Here is an 18427-nt window from a genome sequence, read left to right on the forward strand (position 1 = left end):
AAAATAGTTTGTTGGTTCTGGTAGAAAAGCGCTGAAATCAAAAATCAAAATAAACAAGAAGATATATTAGCAGAAACTTTAAGGCCCACAACATAGGCCTATTTTTTTCGTATTGAAACTTTTTCTGGAAATCCGCATTACTAACTTATTATAAATATAAATGGCGTTTTAAAACAATTCTTTCAGTTTAATATACGAAAACATTATTTTTAACAGATTTTAAAGGTATTGAAATGAAACTCAAAATATAGATGTAATATATATGATATATCAAAACAGTTTTGATAATGATCTTTGAATCAAAAACTAAAATCTCTTGTTAAACCATATTATAACTTATTTTACTGTTATGAAGTGCGATTGTTAATTTGTCCATTTTAATATACTTATATATTTTTACGTTGTACTTGTTTGAAATTTTAGTTAATAATTAAAAATTTTTAAGAATGTTCATGTTTTCTCGATAGTATCTCTGTAGCAAATATATCCTAATAGGTAGTAGTTCAACTAAAATATTTTATATTTGTACTTGTCAATTGTTGTTTATATTTTATTTCAAGATGGATAAAGGAACAGAGATGAAGCCATGCTCTTCCAAACCTGGCAGGCTAAAGGAGTATATTTCACATAAAGAAAATGCCGAGTCTCTTCTTTTACTGAAGGATGTTGAAAATGGCTTATTAGATTATTTATCAGCTCTACAATCAAGGTCATTATTATTACGAAAGTAACTTTATCAAGTATTATCATGCTTGAAACGTTCATTTGAAGACCAAACGTTGTTGATTTGAAATTAGGCGCGCCTGCATTTCATTTTTTTTCATATGCATAGCAGTATTTTAATTACTTTGCTCACATGCAGCAAGAGCAAAAACATGTTATTAATTCCATTAACCCAAAAGCAGGTTTTAAATCAAGTTTTGTGTCCATGGAGTAAGTAAATTTTTAATAAATCCAAGTTACTTTGTCGTTTAAGTACTTTGTGTTTAAAAGCAGAATAAATGATCCTGTTAGGAGATATCTCATGTAGAATTACATAATTTGATTGATATTGTATTATTCTATCTAAAATTTAATGGTTAAGGAGAGACGAATTAAATGTAGAAATAGAGCACCAACAAAAGAACGAACAGATAAAGGACAATAACAATCTAGAGGGCAAAGAAATGCTTTATTATGAAAAGGTATTTTTACAAATTATCTCATTTGATGATTCTATATGTGAATTAGAACATATTAATCTAAATATGACATTTTGGTTACTTTGTTACAGGATGGCGTCTATAAAAAATCAACATTAGGAATCCTGAATGAATTTTAAAAACTAAATAAGGCATAATAAATAAAATTGTTCCTATGTTAGAATATTTTATCAAATGTACATATAAAGTCAATTTAACACAAATTAAATTTTAAAATTAATATCGTTGGTAATAGCTATATCTTAAAAATAACATAATTTATAAGACAATATCTTCTATCCTTATATAAAAGAGGCACCTCCGAACAGAAAATACAATTTTTCTTATAATTTAGAAGGAGCTTCTTGAACTTAGAAAATCTATTGATGCTGTTAAAATAATGATCGAGCAGTCTAGAAGTCTCGCCGAAAATAATGATCCTAACCAAAAGCAAAAAGTCAAGGTAAAAGCAAAACGTTGAGGTACGAATATTCTGGATTGCAAATGAACTATTGAAAAAAAAACTGCATACTCTCGGCAAAACTTGAAAGTTTAGATATTTATAAAAGAGAGTGAGCGAATAATTCTTTAAAAATATTTATATGTCCCAAAAGTCTTTAATATCATCCGCTCTTCGTTGGGGATGTGATAGGTTCGAATCTCGGCCCAAATCGCGTCATATCTAACGACGTTAAAGTTGTACCAATTGCAGTTATGTAAGATGCTCATCATTATTAAGAGGAGGGAAAATGCCTTGGCAAAAAAAGGTGTAACTCATATCCTTGCAAAGTTGCGCTTTCAAAGTGTTTGTTGTCTGCATTAGCTGGAAAATATTTCCTAATATAAAGGTCTTGCCCTACGTTGTAGGCAACCGTCCCTAGAGTTTTTTTTTATCAGGTATCTAACGCCATTTTAAGTATCGAAGCTAATACTAAAGAATTAAAAGATCAAAAATAATTCACGTCTTCTATCCTTATAATAAAGTAACAGGATGTTTGTGTGTTTGTCTGTGTGTTTGTGTGTATGTTTGTACCGAAGGATCTCGCTAACCGCTAAACCGATCGGGTTCTCCTTAACAGGGTACCTTCTCATAAGTCCCATGAAGGTTTATAACTATTTGGGGGGAGGGTACCACCACCCTTCCAAGAGAAATCACAGTAAATCGAAATTTTTTCTTCTCGAATAGAGAATCCTATGAAACATTGCAAAGTATCGTAGAAATTTGATCGAGACTTCTTCGCAACATTGCAAGGTATCGTATTATTATTTTAAAAACACCAAACATTTAAAGTGCCACTAGAGGCCTCTAGGGGGCGTAGCCGCTAGTATTAATGAAAGTGATAGGTCAGATTTTTCAACTCGTACCCAGTTTGACAGAATTGCCAAATTTTAAAAAGATGTTCCTGTGTTCTTCATATATAATCTTTAAATTAAATAATTGTGATCTGCATTCAAATTTTCTTTATATTACATCATCAGGAACTTGAGAAGAAAGTGAAGGATTTGATGAAAAGAAGAGGTGTTCACAAAAAGGCATGTTTAAAATATTTAAATTTCGTGTGAAGTGCAGCTATAACAAGCTAATAATTTGGATAAAAATCGCTTCAATATTGGATGGGTTAAAATTAAATATGTTTTACATTAAGTATGTATTTTTAAAAGGAAGATAGCAAATAATTTAAGTTTTTATAGTAAATATAGCTGGCCAACATACCTTTAATTTATATGATTATATTAGTTTTGTTTTCTACCCTTCAACAATTTATTAAAAGATCTTATATGTATGTTTGTTGCCTAAGCTTTTCTTGAAATTCAAATATTTTTTTTTATGAAATTATTTTTTATTTGTTATTCTAAGGTAAAATCTGAAACACCAGGGCTCACCCATCTCAAAAATGTTGTATATCACCTTCTAAACAATATTATTGTCGCCAATGATCAGCTTTTGGAGGAAATAAAGACAGAAAATAAGCGGTTGGCCAGCATTGAAAAGTTCTTAATGGTGTAAGTAAATACAAATCATTTTAGATATTTTGTGCCTACATTTTTTGTGTGTATTTTCCCACACCTTCATTGTGATCTTGTTACACATCATTATTTAAGGTCAATAACTACAACATATTAAGTTAATATTCTTTTTTGAAAGATTGTTCTTTTCAGATTGGCTCAGAACTTTTCACAAGGTTTAACTCAAGTTAAATTTGTTAGGGAAGAAAAAGAAAGGTAACGACATTTTTTTAGTGTGATAAATGGTTTTAAGTAGCGAAGCTACTCTACAATTCAAAATGACAGTCCGTTAGATACGGAATGGGGAACACTGTATTTACTCGGTTCTCATTTAAGATAGGCTGTTAAATCTTCTATTTTTACAACAAAAAATTCTTGATAATACTATCAAAATTAGATGTATATTTTCTTGACATCTTTTAATATTTTTGTGCTTTCTTACTTATGGATATTGTAATCCTTGTTTGTACTCCTTAGTGCCTAGCAGAATACTCCTCCCCTTATTCTTGAATGAATTGAAAATAGGAAGATGGGGCAGTTTTTTCCCTTCACATGGAGCCCAAAAAGGCAAAAAAAATTTATATGTATACACCTAAATTTATAAATTTTTTTAAACAAAAATACTATAATTTCAAAAAAATTTTATTTTATCATAGAAAAGTTAGCGAACTGGAGGCACAGTTGAGAAGATTTGAACTGGGTTTGTATATTAGTTGCATGGCTACTCTAAACCTCACTGTGTATGTCAGACTCTAATGTTATGGGAGAAATAAAATTTACATGATCTAAATTAGACCTTATCTAAATCAGACCTTATGTAATTTGATCTTTCGTAACAACGCCAGTTATCATAGGCATTTGACATTTCTTTATCTATGTTATCAACTTTATAAATACGTCTGTTTAGCTCTTTATATTTAGCACCAGCATCTACGCCCCTAGAGGACTCAATTATAGTTTTAAAACAAAAAAGTTTTGGCACTTCAGTAGAAAGGGAAAACCAGCAAGTCATACAGTTACGCCGCGCCGTAGTTGAACGTTTTATTTCTCGCTACCTCAGAATAAAATAAAAAAAATGTTGTAATATGACTGAATCTGTTTAAAGCGATGCTGCGCTACAATTTTTTTTCATATGAAATAGGTAAGCTTATGTTGGAACAAAAGGATGATATTTGCCAAAGTAAAGAAAAAACTGATGAAATTCGAGGATCTTTCAATCCTAAAAGTCTGAAATCTCTTCATATTGATAAACTGGTCAGACTCAAAGAACTTCAAATACAGGTAAGTTTATTACTAATCAGTTTCATTAGTTGTGAACAAAAACTTGATTAATATTTACAGTCCATTTTAAACGAAACAAAATTATAGATGGAATTTAATTGTAAATAAAGCTTTTTCACCTATTTGTCCTATAAACTTTGCCACTACTAGACTTATTTACGTCTAAATATTACATCCTATTATATAAAGTAATAAGTTTTTTTTTGTCTTTAGCCTAAGATTTCGATAACTACTGTACCAATTGAGTTTTCCATTCAAGGGAAGCTTTGCATAGATCCCTGGATGGTTTTAGGCTATTTTGCCCTCAATACTTGGGGCACAACTGCTAGTTAACTAAAAAGGAACAAGATTTGCTAATTTTATCATACTTTTTCTATTCTAAAAATAATATTTGTTATTGTATTGTTGCGTAACTTACGGATAAATCTATACTTAGTAGATAGTAGAACTTAGTACTTGGTTAAAATGTCTTATTGTTCTATCTCTGACTTTTGTTACTAATGCAGGCTTTATGGAACCTGCAAGAGTCTGCTAACTGTACCAAGATGGAGATGGAGGACCTGGAGCTTCTCAATAATGAAGGTTCCAGTTCCAGGATTCTTCTCAACAAAGAGATTGACGATTTGTGGTAAACTATTAACAAAACTTTATTAAGCACGATGTCGATATTCTTTTATAAAAGTAACAGTATCTTTGTGTGTTTTTATCGTTATGTTTCTCCTTTACAATATAACCTCTCATAGCTCCTGGGAAGGTTTATAACTCTTTTTGAGAGAAAGCAATAATCAAACAGAATTTAGGCCAAAACTTTTCCATCATATTCTGTATAATTTTTAAAAGGGGAGATAAAAAATTATTATGAATTTGTTTGTTTTTGCAATACACACTATGGATTCCTTTATCCTATCTCCTTTTTTTTAAATGTACAAATATTGTCAAATGTTGTCCCATTCCATTAAGGGCACAATTAATGATTATTATGAGTATGACTTATTAGCAACTATGATCTTGTAAGAGATTTCATGATATCTCCATAATTTGCTAGGTATAAACATTAACTATGTTTGGTCATTTGAATATTTGTATTTGTAAAATATTTTTTGTTTTGTTTTATACATTATAAGGGAATTCAAAGGCAATAAATAAAGGAAGGAGATAAATAAATTAGTATTCTTATATTTAAAACGGCTACAAACCAGAAACATTAAAAGAATTTCTTGTATTTTTTCAATTAATATTTTTTTACTTTTACTACTTATTAAGGTCAAATTGGAAAGAAGAAAAGGAGACACTGAAATTTAGATCAAAGGTATAAATTGCATTTATTTTAAAAGTTTAGATGGAATCTTTTATATTATCAAATTTAAATTTTAAATTAGCTAGAAAACGTTTCTGTTTATTTATTTAAGAACAATATTTAACAAAACCTCGACCTTATCCCAACGCGACACAACTTCCTCCGTCCCCCCTTCTCATCATAATACCTCCTCCCTCCTATTTTACTCAAACCGGACCACAAAATGCTCGTTTCTTATTGGCTGCGCCGCACCTTGCATATTGCTTTGATTGGCTTGAACAAAGTTCATTGTGGTAAAAGTTTAGTTTAATATTTTCTCCCTAGAGTGTAATACTTTAGTACAAGCAAATAGCTAGATTTGAGAGTTTTAAAACTTATTTTTAATTTATTAATATTTTTTAACCTACTAAAATAATTTACAAAAGAAACTAGTAATTTTTTGCTTATAAAGGCAAAAATACTTTAGGATCTTTATAAAAATTTAGATAATTCCAATAGTAAGTAAAATTGCCTCAGTTTTGGTATCGCTTCTCGGCCTTTTGGCTAAGATCAAAGTGTAGTATCTGTTCTTATCAGCTTAATATCTGATACGGGGACCATGTGTCCCCTTCGATATTAAACTCATTTTTGTCAGGGGATGAGGACTTGGAGCTTGCTCCAGCCTTGTCACGGGTTGGCCTGGTATTGCAGTACCGCCAGGATCGGCCCACTTCCCCGCTAATATGCTTAGTATTTCATTATAATTATCAGTTCTAATATTATTGATTTACCGTTAATTCATGGATCTTTGGTCGGTGATATGTTGAATCTATTATTATCATTGAGCGTTTTGCAGGGATTTATTTAGGCACTTGATTTGATTTTGGGCGGCCTAATTGCCAAAAGGGGTTCTGGTTACATATTTATCTCACAAAGCATATTTTTACTTAAAAACAAAAACATTTATATAGTATTTTATCATTATTGTATGTATAATTATTTCCAAAATCTCTGGAGACTGTAGATAGTCAGTTTCAATTCTTTTTCATATAATTATCTCTACATCATTTAATTTTTTTCAGATCGAGTTTGAGTCAATGAAGGCTAATATTAAGAAACTCAAGGTTAAAATAGATATTAAACAGTGCAGCTACCATTTTGCTAAGACACACTCTATTTTTCTTTTTACGTAAACAATCTTTTTATCAATACATTTACAAAAATATAATACCTCTCCATTTAAAAATAAATTTGTGTTGCTCTGCTTTTTTCGAACAAGATTGTTGTTATTAAATATATTATTGTTGTAATTGTTTATCGAATAGAAAAGTATTGCTTTCTATGGTTTTGTTTTGAGGGTTCAACCACTCTTAATCAATTGGAAAAAGTGAGAAACGGAATCAAATCTGCATTTTAAGGGACTTAAATAATGTAAATCTTTACTATTATGTACAAATTTCAATTTTTTATTATCTAGGAAGAGATGAATGAATTGGAAGAGATAAAAAGTCGTGAATGTCATGAGATAATTAAGAAAGATAAAATAATAACAAGACTGCAATGATACATTTGTAGATGTACTATTAACACAAATGTTTCTAGAATCGATTATTTCCACACCCACAAAAAGATAAGGCTGCTAAAGTCTGAACGTACATTTTATGTTTGCACATCATATTAACAGGTATGAGTAGTCATATTCAATGTATAGTATTCTCGCATAGACATAAATGCGCGAACAAGACCTGTCATATTCGTGTTTTCTTTTGGTGCTCTTGTGTCTATATATTATCTTAGCTAGCTGATTTCGGTCGAATGTCATTTAACAATGAACGGATATAAAATGAACGTTTGGCTGCTACCACGTTAAAGCTTCTACAGCATCTGGGGTAGGCCCATTCAATGTTCGAATCGTCATATCGATTTCAAACTTGACCTAACAAGTAGGTACAAATAGAAAGCATAGCAAATCTATAATTATTAGCAGATAGTTTTGTTCATTATAAAATATTATTTATAATGTTTACATTACTACAATTTTATTTATAATACTTAATCTATGTTATATGATGTAATAATCAATTGATCTTGAATTTTGGAGTATGTATTTCTAGGGAGATTATGTATAATCTTTTATGCGAAGCATCTCTATAATGAAGTCTTACAATCTAAGTTTGAAATTAGGCAATAGGATATATCTGTACGGAGTTTTTATATTCAGTTCAGTCGCGTCTCTCTTTTGGACTGTGGAGTCCAGAGAATACGGCCACCCTGCTCCTCCATGAATTCCTTTTTTTGGCAAGTGCTTCAGCTTCTCCCCATGTTAATTTCAAATTAAAGAGGTCCTTTTCAGTGCTCCGCCTCCAGGTCATTTTTGGTTGTCCCCGTTTACGTTTACCAGTGGTGGGGTTCCATTTTAAGCACTTTTTTGGAAACCTATTTTGTTCCATTCTGAGCACATGTCCTAGCCATCTTAGTCTTTTAAATTTCACTTCTGCTTCAATACTATTGCACTTGGTCTTAGCATACAGCTCAATGTTTGATATTTTGTTTGGCCAGAATATTTTGCAAATTCTTCTTAGGCAGCTATTGTGAAATGCATTAAGTTGATTTGTTTCAGTTTTCACAGTTCTCCAGCATTCAGCTCCATAAAGAAGAACTGATTTTACATTACTGTTGTAAAGTCTGATTTTTGTTTTCAGAGCAAGTTTCTTTGAATTCCAAACGTTGTGTAGACTGTTGAAAGCAACCCTAGCCTTATCAATCCTGGTTTTAATATCAGCTTTTGAGCCATTTTCACTGCTGATAACACTCCCCAAATAGGTGAATTTGTTGCTTTGTTTCAATTGTTCACCATTTATTGTTATACTTTGATCAGGGTTTGTAGGTATATTCATAATTTCAGTCTTCTTGACATTAACAAAGAGCCCGACTTGTCCTGCGTATTTGACTAGTCTATCTGTCTTAGCTTGTAGATGTTTAATTGTTTCTGAAATCAGTGCCAGATCATCAGCAAAGTCCAGATCTTCTAGGTGTCCTAGTACGCCCAGCTGGAGACCACGTTTTTTGTCCTCTGTGGTTTTCTTCATCACCCAGTCAATGACCAATATAAATAGAATAGGTGATAAAATGCATCCCTGTCTAACTCCAGTGCTTATTTTAAAGAAATCAGATGTCTTATTGTTTCCAACTGAAACACAGGCTTGGAAGTTGTCATAAAATTTAGTTATCATAATTATCATCTTTTCAGGTATACCATAACTTCTTAGTATTTTCCAGAGTGTTTGTCTGTGTATGGAGTCAAAGGCCTTAGAGAAATCAACAAAATTTACATGGAGTGGCTTGTTAAATTCAACACATTGTTCAATAACTGTCCTAAGGGTGAAAATTTGGTCAACACAGCCTCTTCCAGCACGGAACCCAGCTTGTTCTTCTCTTAGTTTATTGTCAATTTTCTCATCAATTCTGTTTAAAATAACTTTACATAGGACCTTGCTTGGGATAGAAAGCAGCATAATTCCTCTCCAATTATCACAATTGTTCAAATCTCCCTTCTTAGGTAGTTTTATGATTATACCTTTAGACCAGTCAGTTGGTATCTTTTCTTGTCTCCAAATTTTATCAAAGAGATCAGTCAGAGTCCTAGCAGAAAGATCTATGTCTGCCTTAAGCATTTCAGCAGTTATCAAGTCAGGTCCAGGTGCTTTGTCGTTCTTTAGACTATGTATAGCAGCTTTAACTTCTTGAATAGTTGGTGGTCTTGTGTCTATGTCTATTTCATGTCCTGGTTCTGGTTCAGCAGTAATTTCAGGTTCAGGTCTGTTCAACACTTCTTCAAAATGCGATTTCCACCTTTCAGCAACTTCTTTTTCTGTAGTGAGTAATTTACCATCTTTAGCCTTGATAGTTTCACCACTCTTTTTGTTATATTTGCCACTTAATTGCTTGGTTATGTTGTATACTGTTTTCATGTTACCGAAGTCAGCTGCTCTCTGGGCCTTTTCAGCCAGATTGTCAATGTAATCTCTCTTGTCTTTCCTTGTGCGCTTTTTGACTTCTTTGTCTTTAGCAGTATATTCAGCTCTTAAATTGCCCATGTCAGCCAAATGTTGAGCATTATGAATTTTGTTTTTAAGATTCTTTCTCTCTTCTATTTTGTTCCATGTTTCTTCAGAGATCCAGTCCTTTTTCTCTGGTTTCTTGTGTCCTAGGATTTCCTTAGCAGTAGATTGAAAGTTTTCTTTAATTGAAGTCCATGTGATCTCAGTCTCGTCATTTAGGTCCTCTAAGACTTGAAATCTATTTCTGAGTTTTAAGACAAATTCATTCTTTATCACTGGGTCCTTTAATCTTGAAGAATCATATTGTCTGCCAATCTCACTCTTTATATCATGGCCAGTACGCTTCAGCTTTAATTTAATCTTACTGACAACTAGTTCATGGTCACTGAATATGTCGGCTCCTCTATAGCTCCTACAGTCTTGCATTGATTTGACCCATTTTCTATTGATCATAATATGGTCAATCATGTTTCTTGTTTGTCCATCAGGTGTTGTCCAGGTATATTTGTGAATGTTTTTGTGTTGGAATAATGTACCTCCTACGACCATATCATTATTTAAACAGAATTCAAGTAAAAGTTCTCCATTTTCATTTCTTGTACCTATGCCAAAGTGTCCCATTGCATTTTCCACTCCAGTCCTGTCAGTTCCTACTTTAGCATTCATATCTCCAAGAACTAGACACATGTCATGTTTGGGTACTGAGTTTCTGATTGATTGCAGTTGATCATAAAACTCTTGTTTTACTTCTTCACTTTTGTCATTTGTTGGGGCATAGCATTGGATAAGGGTCAACTTGCAGTGCCTTGATTGGAATCTAGCCTTAATTATTCTGTCTGATATAGGTTTCCAGTCTATTAGTGAATTGACATGTCGTTTTTGGATAATTATAGCAACCCCATACATATGTTGACTTTCATGACCAGAATAAAGTATTAGGTGGCCATCTTTGGTTGTGGTTTGTCCTTGTCCTGTCCATCTACATTCTGCAATTCCAAGTATTCCGATATTGTAACTTGTCATTTCTTTAACTACTTGGGCTGTTTTAGTTGACTCATACATTGTTCTAACATTCCAGGTTCCTATCTTACAGCTTTGCTTAGAACTTATTGGTCCTTTCATCAAGTTGATAGCTTCCTTTCGGGTCTCACCATCATCTTTCATATTCTCAGTAAACTGAGCATCAGTTCCAACAGTTCTTGTTTCATGCACACCTCTGGCTGTGTTAAAGCCATAAGTGTTTGAGGTTTTGTGGGTGGTTTCGCTAACTGTGATGATTTTTACAGGTAGGATAGTTAGTCCTACGCAAACCTTTCATATCCCTGGAAGGAAGGGTGACTGGTAAGGGGAGGGACGTCAATATCCCCCAGTACTTCAAGAAGTACCTCCTGCCCTGACGGAGTTTTTATATGCTAAATACTAAATGCGTTGTTACTTCTAATTTGTTAAATTTTGTTTGTCCTGACTTTCTGATTTGTTGAGCTTCACTTATGTTAATTCTTGTTTTGAAAATAATCGATCCCAGCAACATTTTACCACTAGATTTTAATAAACCATGCAGTACGCATACTAGTAAAAATTGAGACGCGAAATTACGCATTTGAAATAACATTATTGAAATGTTGGCAACTAAAGTTACTTTTTAATTAAAGCTTTAGAACATTTTAACATGTGTATAGGTATTACAAGTAATTAAAATTAAATTATAATTTAGAAAGTCGATAAAGTTGTGAGTCATTATAAATATAAATCCTTACACCAAGCGCGTTAGTTGTCAACTTACTACGCGGCATTAATTGCTTGAGTGCGCATTTGGAAAATTCGGACACGATTCATACACAAATGTTATTAATTTATTGAATATTGTTGTCGGTTTTACATATTTTCTTAATATTTTTATTGAAAATTATAAATAATGGTAATTTTAGCTGCTTATAGTAACTTTCATGTAAAACTTTAAAGTTTAATAGCTACTTGGAAGAATAACAAAAATTATGATTATGAAATTGTATATTTTAATCGTTTAATAGTTTGGCAATAAAAAATTCTTTGTTATCAGTTTCTTTAAAATTGTTTATATTGATATTATCTAATTTGATTATTAAACTTATTCAGATATAAATTGAACTAATAATGGCCGGGAACGTCGATATCGGGGCTGTGCTAGGCGAGCAGTTGCTGCAAGCTGCCAAGATCATGGAGGAGCAAGTGGATGATGAAATTAAACAACTAGAGAGGATGGACGAGGATGATCTGGAAGCAATCAAGCGCAGACGAATGGGTATGTAAAATGTATAAAGAGTTTCATAATTATGTGCTGCTTAAATACGTACCTACACATCTAATTAGTAATATTATTATCAAAATTTACCTCCGACTAGATTTTTACTAAATCTTTGGCAACTTTCAATTAAATCTCATGTTTTCTTTTAAAATTTTGTCTTGCATACCATACTATTTAGAAACGTATTATTTCAAATGTCCTCTTTTAAAATTTTCAAATTTAATCTATAAAATCGAACAATAACGAAGAAAATTATTAAATTGATGATGTGGATGACTACTGCTATTTTATTTTCTGGTTTTTAAGGTTTGATTAAGGAGTTTTTATTAAGCACTGTTTTTGTCTATATTCAAATAAATGTATTCATTTCATTATTAACATCGTATAAAATTGCTAAGATTTATTGACCATGTTATGTTTTGTTAAGATGCCATGAAGAAGGCTGTCCAGCAGAAGGAAGAATATCTGAAGCAAGGTCATGGTGAATATTCAGAAATTCCTGAGGAAAAGGAATTCTTCAATGTCACAAAGAATTCGTCCAATGTTGTCTGCCATTTCTACAGAGATGAAACTTTTAGGCAAGTTTTTATTTTGTCAACAATATTATCTCTTTCTTTAAATCAAAAATTATTGGTTGAAAAGATTGGACGCTACAAGCTAGTTCCAACCAATCATAATTAGATAAAAGTACTCAAGTTTTTGAGCTAATGATTAAGATATCGTGGTTTTAGAACTTTGGGTACTGGTGAATTTTACTGTGCAATATAACCTTCCTCTTTGATTTCACCTATGTACATGAGAACTCCACCAACACAATAATTTATTAATAAGTTTAATTTTTTAGGTGTAAAATTCTTGACAAACATCTTGCAATCTTGGCTAAGAAACACGTTGAAACAAAGATCTGTAAAATCAATGCAGAAAAGTGTCCCTTCCTCTGTGATAGACTTAAAATTAAGGTGAGCTTTTAAAAATAAACGGATGGCAATAGGAGACACTTTACACAAATTTTCATTTTTACCTGTACAGAGACCACCTGGAGGCCTATTCAAAAAATCTTAAAACTTGGGAAAATTCATCATATAAGAATGATTTTATCCCTAATAACCTATCCTCTCAGTCCAAAGATAAAGCCTATATACCAGGTTTACGCAAAAGTGTCAGAACTTCCCCCCCCCCCCCTCCTTATTCCTTTGAGTAAGAAAGATTTTTGTTGTAGGTTATCCCTACGGTGATTATGATCAAGGACTCCAAGACCCGGGGGTATGTTGTGGGCTTCACAGATCTGGGCAACACAGATGATTTCTCCACTGAGATGTTGGAGTGGAGATTGGCTCAGGTAGGCAGGATTATTCCATGCTTCCCTGAAAATCAAATATTTATCTATCTATTAATTCTTTATTGACACGCTAATCAACGATTACTGATTAGGTATGAATTATTTATTATTCTTCTACAAACAATCTTTTTTTTATGTGTAATATTTTTTTTTTTAATTTGAGAAAACAAACTTATTTGCAATTTCATAATTTAAATGATACGATATTGTCAACCTATATAGAACATTAATGTATATTTATTTTTAGACAAAAATGTTTTTTTCTAATTAAGTTTTCATTTACTACAGTTAGGCTTTAACATGTAAATATTTTTAAACTTAACCCATTTTAGGCTGAAGTATTAAACTACAGTGGAGACTTGATGGTGCCCCCAGACCAGGCCAAGAAGGGAGGCAAGACCAACTTTGTTGGCAAGAGGATCAAGGGCAAGGGAAAGCGAAGGGATGATGATGAATCTAGCGATGATAATGATTGGTAGACACTGGTACAAACACACAAAACAAATAACAACCTATGAGTTTTGGAATTTTTCTAGGATCTCATACAATCTGCTTACTAACTCTATAATTAGTAAAACAAAATTCTCATTGTAATATCAATTTAAAAAATAATAATCGTAATTATTTTGTTACTGGAAAATAGTAATGTAATTATTACTACTTGTTGATGTAAAAGAGATTTTCTACAAAATATGTTATTATTGTACAAAATTTATTAATTTACACAATAAACACACACACACATGCTGCACTACGTCATTGAGTCATTCAGTATTAGTTTACAATCATGTTTAAACAAGGGGGGGGGGTTTAATGCAACCATCTCGTAATCAGTGAGCAAATGGCACTTAGAATTCGAATTTTGATCTGGAATTTTGCATGAGTAATCCTTGGTAGGTCTATTTTCCCTAAATTGAACAAAAAGTTGGAAAAGTAACGGCTAACGGCTGGCGGCTCAGCAGTTTAGCCATTTTTAAAACTATTTTCAAGGGAAATCATCACGAAACCTATCTCCACATAATACTCTAGGCTGCTCCAAAACGTTTTCAAACGGTTCTAGCCGCTTGTTGCTGGTACTAGAAATCTAAAAATGTTTTTTTTGTATCATTTCACATGATTTAAAGCAAAAATATGTTTCAAAAAGATGATTCCTACATAATTTATGGCAGATTTGCCCTAAAAATAGCCAAAAAACGGCTGAGCCGTTAGCCGTTACTTTTTCAACTTTTTGTTCGATTTAGGGAAAATAGACCTACCAAAGATTACTTATGCAAAATTTCAGATCGAAATTCGAATTGTAAGTGCCATTTGCTCACTGATTACGAGATGGTTGCATTAAAAAACCCCCCCTTATAAAATTCTCTGTGAGGATTTTTTTATTTCGCACAATTTATTAATATTTGTCATATGTTATAATCTTTAGTTTAGCTTTAAGCTTTGCCATTAAAATTTTGTTACCTAACAACTTATTAATATAGTTTCAAAATATTTTAATTCTATTCATAAAGATTACATTGCAATCCAAAAAATGGAAAAGATATTTAGAAAACTCAGAATTTTAGAATTTTATTGTCTTGTATGCTATACACTAACACTAGGGATGCAGGGATAGAAATATGGATATTAGATTAACCTACCCTCAAGCTACATGATCTTTCATGTTTCCTATCGGGGCAAGAATAATTTGTCTTTTCCTGTACCCCTTACTAACACCCATGTAATGCCGCCCGCTGTAATTGGAGATTGGACAAAGATTCTAAAAATAATTCTATTTTATTATTATTTGTCCTTATCTCCGAACGTTGCCTTAATACTGCTGCATTTATATCTCAAAACTTACACATTCTATAATTGTTCCTATTGAAAAAGAAGTGAATTTCAGATTTGACCATAATGGGAGGCTTGTTCAGTTATTTCAAAGGTTTGCTGGGCTCCAAGGAGATGAGAATATTAATTCTTGGCCTGGACGGTGCTGGCAAAACAACTATTCTTTACAGGTTAGTGTGTATTTTATTTGTTGAAGCATTAATAAAGAGATTAAAATAATGATTCTCCCACCTTCCATAGCTATAATAACTCTTTCTTTAAAAAATATTAGTTGTTATTTTATTTGATATAGATTGCAAGCTGGTGAAGTTGTGACAACAATCCCTACCATTGGTTTTAACGTTGAAACTGTTACATATAAAAATCTTAAATTTCAGGTAATTTTTATATCTTTTTGTGTTACATTGTTTTAAAAAAACAAGTTAAAATTAAGTTATTGCAGAATGGATATATTATTACTAAAGTGAAACTTGTAGCGGGTTAAAAAATGAGGGGGGGGGGGGGGGTTTAATGCAACCATCTCGTAATCAGTGAGCAAATGGCACTTAGAATTCGAATTTCCATCTGATATTGTGCATGAGTAATCCTTGGTAGGTCTATTTTCCCTAAATCGAACAAAATTTGGAAAAGTAAAGGCTATCGGCTGGGGGCTCAGCAGTTTTGCCATTTTTTTGATATATATACCTAGTACAAATTATTCACGAAACCTATCTCCACCTTATTCTCGTTGCCACTCCAAAACGTTATCAAACGGTTCTAGACGGTAGTTGTTGGTACTAGAAGTTTCAAAAATGGTTATTGCTATTATTTAACATGAATTAAACCAAAAATATGTTTTAAATAGTTGATTTCTACGTAATTGATGATGAATTTACCCTGAAAATAGACAAAAAACGGCTGAACGGCTGAGCCGCCAGCCGTTACTTTTCCAACTTTTTGTTCGATTTAGGGAAAATAGACCTACCAAGGATTACTCATGCAAAAGTTTAGATCGAAATTCGAATTCTAAGTGCCATTTGCTCACTGATTACGAGATGGTTGCATTAAACCCCCCCCCCCCCCTTGATAAACGAGTTCCATGTTAGCTTGTTAAATTGACGAAAATTTTTCATCTGTCATAATATCCATGTATATTCTGTAACATACATTTATTACAGTAACTAATTTTAAACTAATGAGCTTTTAATTTAGGTTTGGGACTTGGGAGGTCAGACAAGTATTCGTCCTTACTGGAGATGTTATTATACAAACACAGATGCTATTATTTATGTTGTAGACAGTGCTGATAGGTAGATACAATTTCTTTCAATTTTAATGGATTTGTTAATAATACCAAAATTATAAATGGGTTAGTGGAAAAGGGAGACTTTTTGAAACCACTACAAGTTTTTTTTCACAAATATAGTAGGTACAATTTTGAACGGAAGAAAAAAGCTAGTTTTCCACTTTGATTTTTCTGTGATGATGGTTTTCATTCAGAGATAGCAACGGTAAAGTCGCCGTTTTTCACAATATCACATAAGGTGCCACATTTAGCCCAATTGTAATGTCGTAATTCATTACTACATCAAAATTTCTTAATTTTTGACCATGATTGAAACAAATCGCCCGTTAGCGGACATTTTATAATTTTATTTTATTTCAGAGACCGAATGGGGATAAGTAAGTCCGAACTCGTGTCCATGCTGGAGGAGGATGAGCTGAAGGACGCTGTCCTTGTCGTCCTGGCCAACAAACAGGATATTGAGGGAGCTATGAGCGTCACAGAGGTCCATGGAGCTTTAGGTCTAGATAAACTTAAAAGTAGAACATTTCAAATTTTCAAGGTAAGTTGTAATTATCCAGGGTCACCAGGGATAAGGGAATAGGATTTGGGCAACCAATTATAATTGAAAAAAAAACTTTCGTCCAACTTACACTTTCTATTCTCCCTATTTCCTTAATGGTACAATCCAAAAGTTTTGCACGGAAATTACCCAAACAAAATATTGAACTTAATTAGAGGATGCGATCTAATATAAAATACTACGTTTTGTTATAAATTTTTACTAAGTTAAAAGAATGAAATCCTACTTAATATTGCTTTTCAGGCGAGTGCAACAAAGGGTGAAGGTTTAGACGAATCTATGGAATGGTTGAGTGATACTCTTCAAAATAAAAAATAGTCAAATTAAAAATATCAATTCTAACTCCGTTGTATGCCCCTCCCTCTCCTTTGCCAATCCTGAAATTTATGAAAAAACAATATCCCTAGGAATTAATTGTAATTGCATTTACTACCTGTGAAAATGTTTTTATTTAGGCAAGAATAAAAAGATGTGCTAAGTACATCAGACTTTAATTTTTTAGAGCGGCGAGTTCGTGTATTTCTCATCATTTTGGTTAAAATTAGCATGTGATAAAGTGACAAAAAGAATCTGCTTTTTTTTTGTAGGAATTAGCTTTCCTACCAAAGAATTCGTTTTCTAGTGTCATTTCATCACATGTGTGACAATTTTAACTAAATTAAAGTGATATACGCCTCTCTTCTCCCCTCTTATTTCTGCAAATATATTTTTATTTATAAGTGTTTATACTTTTTATGTCCCTTTAGGATAATATTAGAATTTATGAAAATGAAACGTGAATTTATTATAATTTAGAACCATCATGTATCTCTTAATATGGCCTTGTTTTAAAAATATATATATATCTAAAACAGAGGAAGCCAAGTGAACAAATCAGATCTTGGCAAAATGTTTGACTTCGGTAGGGATTATGTATAACTTTCTGTGTTCTTGATTACGTTTATTTTCACTTTTCACGTCCTTATTTCAGTAGGAAAACTGTTTATCACCTATTTGCCTGTTTTATTTGTGATCACTCTCTTTATATTTTTCATGTTTTGTGATAACATAAATTTTTATATGACATAATATAATTGTAGAATATTTTATAAAGCTCTTTTTTACAATAATGAGGTTGCGGTTTATGTATGTTTGTTTTATTTTGTGATAATTTAGTATTTTAATCAGTTGTTAAAAGTGTTTATGTATAAGATAATATTTATTTTAAATAAGATTTTTTCAAACCATTCGATAACACTCAGAGATGTATATTCTGCATGGGATCCCCTGCTCAGGGGGGGGGGGAAAAAAATAAAAAATAAGTGGTTGGAGTGAAAAAAAATGT

General features: G+C 32.0%; 3 protein-coding genes and 1 non-coding gene across 6 annotated transcripts; all 4 read left to right on the forward strand.

Moving 5' to 3' along the window:
- The first annotated feature begins 5 nt into the window (after positions 1-5).
- LOC145317138 (uncharacterized) lies at positions 6-11922 on the forward strand. Of its 3 annotated transcripts, none has more exons than XM_080158065.1 (14): positions 6-225; positions 561-709; positions 1085-1184; positions 1537-1644; positions 2661-2714; positions 3040-3185; positions 3342-3404; positions 3845-3888; positions 4330-4469; positions 4976-5097; positions 5733-5778; positions 6828-6869; positions 7223-7339; positions 11332-11922. In XM_080158065.1, exons 2-13 carry the CDS (start codon positions 561-563, stop codon positions 7307-7309), a joined length of 1101 nt encoding a protein of 366 aa, XP_080014191.1. In that variant the 5' UTR covers positions 6-225; the 3' UTR covers positions 7310-7339; positions 11332-11922. The 3 variants fall into 3 exon arrangements, with proteins under 3 accessions (XP_080014191.1, XP_080014190.1, XP_080014192.1); XM_080158064.1 differs by having other exon boundaries at positions 11349-11922; XM_080158066.1 differs by having other exon boundaries at positions 7223-7322; positions 11349-11922.
- On the forward strand, positions 6290-6481 carry LOC145318436 (U2 spliceosomal RNA). Its single transcript, XR_013879330.1, has one exon. It is a non-coding gene; the product is annotated as a U2 spliceosomal RNA (small nuclear RNA).
- On the forward strand, positions 11916-15312 carry LOC145317140 (thioredoxin domain-containing protein 9). The gene is made up of 5 exons (XM_080158067.1): positions 11916-12087; positions 12518-12668; positions 12935-13049; positions 13310-13429; positions 13762-15312. Exons 1-5 carry the CDS (start codon positions 11940-11942, stop codon positions 13906-13908), a joined length of 681 nt encoding a protein of 226 aa, XP_080014193.1. The 5' UTR covers positions 11916-11939; the 3' UTR covers positions 13909-15312.
- Positions 15260-17571, forward strand: Arl1 (ADP ribosylation factor-like 1). The gene is made up of 5 exons (XM_080158069.1): positions 15260-15426; positions 15549-15633; positions 16448-16545; positions 16902-17082; positions 17347-17571. The coding sequence occupies exons 1-5, from the start codon at positions 15323-15325 to the stop codon at positions 17419-17421; spliced, it is 543 nt and encodes a 180-aa protein (XP_080014195.1). The 5' UTR covers positions 15260-15322; the 3' UTR covers positions 17422-17571.
- The last annotated feature ends 856 nt before the right edge of the window (positions 17572-18427 follow it).

This window comes from Acartia tonsa, chromosome 4, assembly GCF_053477335.1.
Source record: "Acartia tonsa isolate MP-2025a chromosome 4, ASM5347733v1, whole genome shotgun sequence".
Taxonomy (NCBI): Eukaryota; Metazoa; Arthropoda; class Copepoda; order Calanoida; family Acartiidae; genus Acartia; species Acartia tonsa.